At 41.9% G+C, this 9,372-nt stretch overlaps 1 protein-coding gene across 1 annotated transcript in view; it reads left to right on the top strand.

Annotated features, from left to right (window-relative positions):
* The window catches only part of ZNF827 (zinc finger protein 827), an 80,887-nt gene that overhangs the window by 69,668 nt on the left and 1,847 nt on the right, over positions 1 to 9,372 (top strand). The window contains exons 10-14 of the mRNA XM_010009000.1: positions 1 to 72; positions 1,665 to 1,836; positions 3,324 to 3,490; positions 6,905 to 7,096; positions 7,190 to 7,367. Coding sequence (XP_010007302.1) covers positions 1 to 72; positions 1,665 to 1,836; positions 3,324 to 3,490; positions 6,905 to 7,096; positions 7,190 to 7,367 — 781 coding nt within the window. The remainder of the gene's footprint in view (positions 73 to 1,664; positions 1,837 to 3,323; positions 3,491 to 6,904; positions 7,097 to 7,189; positions 7,368 to 9,372) is intronic.

Genomic DNA, 9,372 nt, shown 5'->3' with positions numbered 1-9,372 from the left:
TTCCCTGTGATGTGTGTGGAAAAGTGTTTGGTCGACAGCAGACTCTGTCCCGGCATCTCTCGCTGCACACAGGTGAGCTGATGCTTTTTGGTTACAGCACTGAGGAAACCTGAGTCTTCCTCATGGTTTGTTTAAGGGGAGGGGGAAGGAGGTAAGCAGAAGAGCGTGTGAGCCATCCTCACTCCTTGCACTTAGAGCAGAGAAACAGGAGAGAATGTCAAGCGAGTGGTGTTCAGGGTGTTAACTAACATTTTATTTCTTTACAGGCTATTTGTAACTTATCTTTACAAAATGTGTAAATTCTAAGTTTGTCCAGGTTCTGGTAAACCAGCCTGTAGATACCAACTGGTTAACTAAGCCTGGTAACATAGCTCTGAAGAGAAGGCACAGCCTTTCTTACTTTCACCTGATGAGCTTTTTAAATGTCACTGAACAGCAAAAGATTTGGCCTTGGTGTTTCAGATCGGCTGAAATTGAAAGGATTTAATATCTGTCATTCATCTTTGCTCTCATCATCCAGTTCTTCTGAGAGGAACAGGGGCTGTTTTAACCCATGCCAACTTTCTCAAAGCTTCAGATCAACTAACAGAGTTTTTATAGGAAAGATGCACCTTGTCAGCCTGCTGAGGTGCACTGCACAAGATAGGACTTGCAAGCAGGAATTCCTGATGCGGTGCTGAAAAATCCTGGCGGTACAATGCCAGTGTATGAGGTACCGTAATGTAGAGCCATGCTGGAAATGTTCAAATGCTCTGCTCCGTGGAATCATGGGGTTTTCATAGTCCTAAGCTTCTCTGTTGAATGCCTTTCCCCCCTAAAACCTGCAGCATTATATTTCAAATTTAGAGCAGCAGCTCCTCAAAGGGAAAGGTTGTAAAAGCTGATGTAATGTTTGGTTATTTTAATCAACTCTTTGCAAAATAAAGCCTGGCAGGCACTAAAAATGTGCTGCCAGGTTTTATAAATATTTAATTTTTAAAAAATAATTTTTAATTTTAATTTCTTGAAGTTGTGAAGCATCAGAAACTCATAAAGAATTTGTTTAATTTCTTCAGCTGTTCTTTGCTTGAGTTTTTTTAGTTAGTCGGTGTTCAAAACTGGCCTAATGACACAGCTTTCCCTTTCCTCCCCACCCTCAGATTTTAATACAAAATCATCAACCATCACCTCTCTGCAAGTGATCACATGGGCAACCTCAAGAACAGCTGGACCCAAAAAATCAATCAATAAAAGATGCTAGGTGGAAGAAGTAGTTGTAGATTATTGACCTGTTTCTCTACTGGCTCTGCTGCAGCTCTCAGAGCAGCAATTGGCCCAGTTTTCCAGTTTATAAAGTTTTATATTCTCTTGCTGCAAATGGTAAAGCAAGTTAAAAAAAAAACCAACAACAAAAAAAAATCCAAAAAAACCCCAAACAAACAACAAATAAATAAACAAACAAAAACCAAAACAAAAACAAGCCACTATCCCTAAACTATCTCCAAAATAGGATTTTTTTCTGAGTAATTGCTGGGACCCCTCTAAAACTGTCAAGCTTCCAAAGTATCTCATTCTGAAGGCTCCTTGGAGAAAGCCAAAGGAATGCATACTTGGTCATTGGCAGCTTTAAAAATAGCTTGCTTCAAAATGAAGTATACATGTGAGGTTTTCTCTTTCTTTTTCAGAAGAGAGAAAATACAAATGCCACCTGTGCCCCTATGCTGCTAAGTGCCGTGCTAATCTGAACCAGCACCTGACGGTCCATTCTGTGAAGCTGGTGAGTACAGACACCGAGGACATTGTCAGTGCTGTCACTTCTGAAGGCAGCGATGGAAAGAAGCACCCTTATTACTACAGGTGAGGAACCAGCCAAGGGCTGTGCACCAGATGCTGGAATCTAAATGTCTAATCTGCCTGCTAAGGACATGTGAGAGGGACACTCTTCTGGTGTTGCAGGGTGCAACTGCAATGACACTATTTCTTTTGCCCAAATCTGACTTAGGCTAAGCAGCAAAGCCCAGCTGGCTGCCCCATGCTGTTTGACTTGGCTGGTCATTGGGAAAGACTCTGGGGTTTGCTATGGAGTTGTTTTTTTTTTGGAACAGCCATGTGAGGCAGATGGGCTCTTAGAAGCCTCTTCAACTTTTCATGCAATGTTTGTTTAAGTTTTGTGTTTGAAAACATCTCATCATATACACAGATTCCCAGCAAATCTAAAGCACTGTGCTCCTAGTTGTCTCTGACAGCTCCATTGTTTTCAACCAAATCTATGAAACCAAATAGTAAAGTGTAATAAGAATTGTTATATCGTGATACACATTGGCACCATTTATTTGAGGTGTATGCATCCAGTGACCAACATGATGAAAGAAAGAAAACCTTTAGAATTTGCATGAAAAATTCAAAGGAACTGCCCATAGAAGATGGATATTTGAGCATTCTCCTTGTTGAATGTGCAGTTGTGAACTCTGCAAACTGTGATATGGACTCTAGTAGCCAAGCAGATTAGGAAATCACTCTTACTTTTAGTCAAAGTGCCAAAAGCAGATTTAATTACAAAATCATAGAAGAAAGCAATAAATGAGAGCTGCTGGATTAGATTATCTAGTCCATCCCCCGGGAAAGCAAAATAGTGCCTAAGAGTATATGCGTTTTTAAATGGTTTTGGTTTTGTTTAAAATGTTAATGGTCTATTCAAAGCAAGAGGAGACTCTGAGAGATAGTTACATTAAAGGGTCCTTTCCACTGCCTCTCAGTATCACTCTGTTTATGTACTGGCTGTGAAATCTGTATCCCTGCTAATTATTTGCATAGCTGATGACTGCTGCTGTTTTCCAGTCAAGCATAAGAAATGTTTGAACCCATTTTTACTTGCTTACACTGAAACTGCCAGGCAGCTTTGCACAGAATCCCAGTTTGGCATGGGAACCATTCCAGGGCTTGAAAATAACTCCTGCAGTGTGCAGCAAGCTCTCCGTTTGTCAGTGTATCAGCCGTACTAAACATCTTGGCAAAGCTGCAATGCCTCTTATTGCCCAAAGGAATCAGCTAGGTGATGCACAGCATCTGGAATCTGTAGTTTTTAATTAACTTTATGATTATTTAGTGTCATTATAGCATGTACAGGATTGTTGCATTGTGCCTGCCCTTAATCACGTTGGCATGGCCATCAGTTCAAAGGCAGTTCAGCAGACAAAAGAATTTTGTGGTGAATGTTCAACAGGGAGGAAGAGAAGAAATCTGTGCAGGGAGTTTTTTCTTGCAAATGCAGGGAAAGAAAAATTCATGTTTCGGTTTGTGGGTTGTTGTGGGTTTTTTTAATGTTTTTTACTCTTGAATTCCAGCTGTCATGTGTGTGGGTTTGAGACGGAGATGAATGTCCAGTTTGTCAGTCATATGTCCCTCCATGTGGATAAAGAGCAGTGGATGTTCTCCATTTGCTGCACAGCATGCGATTTTGTCACTATGGAAGAGGCAGATATGAAGGCTCATGTCAACACCAAGCACACAGGTGATGATCCCGCTCTCCCAGCTGCAGTGATCTTGCTCTTCCTTGCTTTTTAGTTGCAACCTTCACACTTCCCATTAGCACTCTACTTTCATTGAAATGTTTGCTAATTAAGGCCTGATCTCTTAAAGCTGACGTGAATTGGACTCCAGCCAGGCAAATAATGTGGTGGTGCAGATCAGTTTTCAAGCTTAGAGAAATAAATGAAGGACTACTTAGCCCTCTTTCTTCCTATTGCCCTTATCCCCCACAAATGCCTTCCCTGTTGAAGTCAGCATATTTCATTTGGTTTTCTGACTGGTTTACTATTTCAGCAAAATCCTGCTTTGACTTCAGTGACAATAAGGTGACTTTGAGTGCTAATTGTGCATACCTGGCTGTAAGTTTGAAATACATAATAAGTCGAGCTTTGCTTTTCAGTATGTTTGCCTCCACAGTCTATCAGTTTGGAATTTCATGCTGATGTTTAGTTGACACTGTGATTCAGCAATGCCATAAATGTAACTTTATATTAAATAACAGAACAAGTCCCGTGTTCTCTCCCTTGTCCTGTTCACTTATTAGCCAAAGATAAGAGCAATAGCAGTTTTCAAACAAGCACCATATGCGTAGTCCAACTAGTGAAGTCTGGCATAATTAAAGGAGAAGAAAATAAGAATCCTTTTAATTAATTTATCTTATGACACCAGGCACAAGCATTTTGCTGCCACAAGCTACTATCATTTGTGTTGACAATGCTGAGCCTGAATTGCAGCTAGCATGAGTTTTTCATTGCTAAGTTGCTTTTTGTGTCCTACCAGGAATAAAAATGGGAAAACAGGGAGAGATGAAGAAGGAGAGAAGAATGTAGTTGTTTGTGCTCACAGATACATAAGTTAAATCTTACTACAGAACTACAGACTACTGGGAAACTCTCAAGGGATTTTATGCCAGCATAGGTCTCTGCACTTCTCCCTGCTGCCTGAGGTGTCTGCAGCTAACTCCATATGCAGGCAGTCAAGGCAAACAAGGAATGCCACCCATAGCCACATGAAAAGCTTGTATTCAAGCTAAAAACTGAGCTGTACCTCACTGTATCTTCACTGCGTGATTAAAAGATTGGAGCTGCTGCTTGTCTACTAACGAAAGTTTAAAAAAAAATCCAACCCTTTGTTCTCCCTTTACCCTGTCAAATTGAGCCATTCGGCCAAACACTGACACGTGCGGCCAATACGGAGGGTGAAAAAAACAGAATAGATTTTCTGGGTCACTTGACTCCAGTCCCTTATCCTGTGATGCTACCAAGTGATAAAAGGCCTGTTTGCAAGGGTGTCAGTGTATATCTTCAAACAAGTATAATAGTTTTAAATTAACTACTTCTACTGACAGGCAGCTGCAGATTTTCCTGTATTAAAGATTAGGACCTTTTTAACATTTTCAGCATATGTCTTACTGATAATCAGAACACACGTATGTTGTTCTAGTGCCAGATCTGTTCTTTACCTGAAATAGCAGTCCACCTCTTACTCCCTCCACCTTTCTTCCCTCCTTACACAGTACTTATTCCCTTAGTATATTTATGGAGAACAACCCTCCCCTGTCTAAATGTACACTCAGCCCTTTCTTATTTGAAACACAGTTTTCTCACTGTACCAATCCCTCACTGCATATGTTCTTGTTAGAACCCCTGCTCTCGACATATGCAATCACAGCTGTACATGGTGAAATGAAATAAGCAGTGGTGGCAGTGTAAAACAGCAGCAGCTACTGGGAATAGCTCACACAATAACGTTCTGTGATCATATTTACCTTCCTTGAAGGTTCCCCCACACTGATTGCTCATATTCATCTCATGTTCTGCTCAAATTCTTCTTTTGTTTTCCTTGACTGTTTCCAACTTCAGCACTCCTCATTTGTAGCAAAAATTCTTGTTACTGGCCCTTCAGGTCATAACCTTGTACTCTGCACTATTAAATTTCATTCCATTTGTATTACTCTGGTCCCCAAGGTCAGTGAATCTTTCTATATGATATCCCAGTCATCCTCCCTATTGACAGCTCAGGTCATCAGATTTCATTAGTGCATTCCTACATTTTTATCTTAGGTTTAAAGGTCCGCTCATCAGTTTAAAGCTGGGCACATAGGTACTAGTGTTTGCAGAGGCCTTGAACTTTATCAGAGAGACAATATGAAGTTTTAGTTATTTCCTTTTTTAACACAGCTCTGATTAAACCTAGACTTAGGAGGGACATAATAATTTGCCCATTCTTGCCTCACGGCAGTTCTTATATGAGAATTCTCACTCTTGGTCACTTCTAGTGTGTGATAGCGTTTGAGATTTGAACTTCATAGGTTTATTGCACACGTAAGGAAACTCTGATGGGCTTCAACTTTAGCTCCAGTTAAAGAATGGCTTTTAAAAAATTATTTATCTTCAGTAAGTGATCCTAATAGATAAATCCTGACACTGCACTGTTACCTCTTCCTTACAATCATTACTGAAGATGTTCCTCCGTACAATTAATGAGATTATTCTCCTTTGCCCATCCTCCCAGATTTACCCATTGGATCCACATGCATGGAAAGGTGAAGGAAGTTTAGCTTGGACCAGTAGGCACCTTTGGTTTCCACACCCCAAACCTACAGAAGCTCTGCTTCCTTTCTAAGTGACAAATTCTTCATTGTTTTTGAACACTGAGCTGTCATGGGATCATGTTGTCATGGGATTTTTTTTTCAGCCTGGTAATGAGGTGGAGTTGTGTGATTCCTTCCCACTACCATTACAGACAGGCTTAAGTCTAGAATAAACTGAGAGAATCACAGAATCGTCATGGTTGGAAAGGATCTCTAAGATCACCGAGTTTACCTGTCAACAACAACAACAAAAACAACAAAAAAAGCCCTACGACCTCAGCCACCAGAGCATGCCCTGAAGTACCACAGTTCCATGTTTCTTGAACACCTCCAAGGATGGTGACTCCACCACCTCTCTGGGCAGGCTGTTCCAGTGCCTGACGACTCCTTCAGTACAGAAATTCTTCCTAATATCCAATCTAAACCTCCCCTGCCACAACTTCAGGCCATTTCCTCTGGTCCTATCGTTATGTACTTGGGAGAAGAGGCCAACACCCACCTCCTGACAGCCTCCTTTCAGGTACTTGTAGAAGGCAATGAGGTCTCCCCTCAGCCTCCTTTTCTTCAGACTAAACATCCCTAGTTCCCTCAGCCACTCCTCATGTGACTTATTCTATTGTAAATGCTAATAAAAGGAAAGGAGGTGCAACTGTAATTTCTGAACAGATCAATTAATTTCAGATTTGTTTATAAGCATATTTGGATTAACTCTATCAATATTTTTTCCCGGAAATTTGAAACAGGATCATTGAGATTTCATCTAATCTGCTGTACTAGTTATTGCTCTTTTTTCCTGTTTTTCAGCTGAAGAGAGGAAGACACCCAGTGAAACTAACAGTCCATCTTCATCTTCACTGTCAGCACTGAGTGACTCTGCCAACAGCAAAGAAGATGCAGACGTAACCCCAAAAAACAAGGGTTCAAACAACCTGCTAGTTATTTCTGTAGTGCCTGGTAGTCAGACCTCAGTGAACACTGAAGAGAAGTCAGAGAAAGGTAAACCACCATTAAACAAACACAAACCGTCAATTTCTATGCAGCTGGTCTAGCCACAGTGCAAGGAATACATTTTCCTGTTTTATTTTTCAGGCTTTGAATGTGTTTTCTGTAACTTTGTCTGCAAAACAAAGAACATGTTTGAGCGCCACCTGCAAATCCACCTGATCACAAGGATGTTCGAGTGTGATGTGTGCCACAAGTTCATGAAGACACCTGAACAGTTACTGGAGCACAAGAAATGCCACGCTGTCCCCACCGGTGGGCTCAAGTAAGGAAAGCAAGTACACAAACTTTTACTGTGTTAAGCACCTTTCATCCTGTGGGGGTAGGGCAGCTGGAAGTAATTAGAAAGAGTTAGTTAAATGTCTGATAACTCAGATCTGGGGCTTCCTTTTACTTAGATGACCCAGGCCCAGACCTTTCGTGTAGGCTTGCAACTTTCTAGCAGATCACTAACCCAGCAGCAGACCTAGTATCCATTGGTGTTAGAGCTGTAAGAAACCATGGCCCTTTCCCTTCTGAAGTCAAATAGGAGACATGTTAAGTGATGGGTCCTGCAGAGAATGAGGCAGCACTACACAGAGGTGTTGGCAAAGTAAGAGGGGCTTTTTTTTCGAGGCATCAGAGCAGAGGAGAGCACACAGCACAGGCTCTATTCTGCACCTGGCTCAAACAAACGAAATCCTGTACAGTCTCTGCAACTAGGTATGAAATTATAACCTTAAAGGTTTGTCGACTACCTTTGTGGACTCAAATGCAGAGCTAGTCCTCCCCATGAATTAATAACTTTGATGCTTTCTGCTTTGGTTTGCATGCCCCAGAATGATCACTATTGTATAAATTAATACATAACAAGTAATAGAGTTTTAAGAAAAAAGCCCTTTGTTGTTCACTAAGGTGGTGTCCTTTAAGGTCTGTTGGTGCAGAGCAATGTTTCTAGAGAATGAGTGTGCCCTTATGTCCAAGTTGGACCCCTGAGGGAAGGAGTGGCTGCAAGGGCCATATGTTTGCTCTCTGTGGGCAGGCAGTGTGATGTTATGCAAGATCTACATCCCTGGTCTGTGTTCCAGCAGCTGCAGGAAAAGAGGCTGGAACCACTCTGAGTCACAGCTAGATTCAGCACAGGACTCCCTGCTTCTGCTGCTCTGGCTAAGCAAGCTGATGTTTTCAGTCCATGGCAGCTGTCACGTGATGGGCACATCACGTTTGAAGTTACCACGAGCAGCAGTATCAGTTTGCACAGCAGTGTTTGAAAACTGGTTCTGTTTGCCAGGCAGCGTCTGGTCTCCAGCTCAGTAGTTCCATGAACTGGGATCAGTGGTCACTTGAGATGTGATGACTGAATCTGGGAAGAAGACCAGACTGAGAAACAGTATGCCAGAATGACAGGATGTCTGTTTTGGATGTGCAGACCAGTTGCCTAATGCAATTTGGGTTTAAGCTGCACATAATCTGTTCTATTTACCAAGGAAAAACCATGACCTATGACTCAGACCTTCCTGACAGAATGGGCTTCTCTCAGTCTGCATAAGTTATTCCTACCCAACTCAAGTAATAATTAGGTACCTTGAAAGCTGCACCTAAGAAAAAGCTCTGTTTTTTGTTGTTGTTTGTTTTTTTTTTAAAAAAAAAAGGCATCCAGAAGAGCCTGAAGAGATCTAAGTAAATTATATTTTTCTGTCTCCTGCTTGCTGTGGGGGAAGAGAAAAAACTCATGATTCCTCCAGCTCCAGGTCAAAATCTGAGATTCTGATCCAGAGAGCACCCAGTCCGGGAGAGGTATGTGTGCATAGACAGCTGAGTCCTCTGTTGCAAGAGAGCCAATCATGTCAGCAGCCTCAGTGTCAGGCTGCCTCTGGATCAGAGTACTTGATGGGCATCAGGAAGTGTCCAGATGTTTTAGTATCCGTTTGCTCTCCTGTGTTGCTCACTGGGTTAAAAAGTCCCTCAGTTAGAAGGTAGATTAATATTAAATCTTTATGTGCAACCACTCGTAGCAAGGGAAAACACACATGGAGAGAGAGGATCTCTGCTTAGGAATGACCTGAAATGCTCAAATGCAATTGGCAGACCTGCCAAACAGTGAATGCTGGTCAGGAGCAGATGGAGATGTCTGTAAGACCAGAGCCAGGTGTCTTAGTTGTATCTTTGTATCTCGACCTTTCAGCTCACCAGTGAGATGTGGAAGGGAGCCTGATGAGCCTGATTAGTGTAACACAGCAGAGCTCCCTGGCAGGTAGCTGTCCTCACCAACTTCCCCTTCCGAGCTTTTG

This window comes from Chaetura pelagica, unplaced genomic scaffold, assembly GCF_000747805.2.
Source record: "Chaetura pelagica isolate M959 unplaced genomic scaffold, ChaPel_1.0 scaffold221, whole genome shotgun sequence".
In the NCBI taxonomy this organism is placed as follows: Eukaryota; Metazoa; Chordata; class Aves; order Apodiformes; family Apodidae; genus Chaetura; species Chaetura pelagica.
The sequence above is the reverse complement of the archived record's forward strand: the minus strand, read 5'-3'. Positions and strand labels throughout refer to the sequence as shown.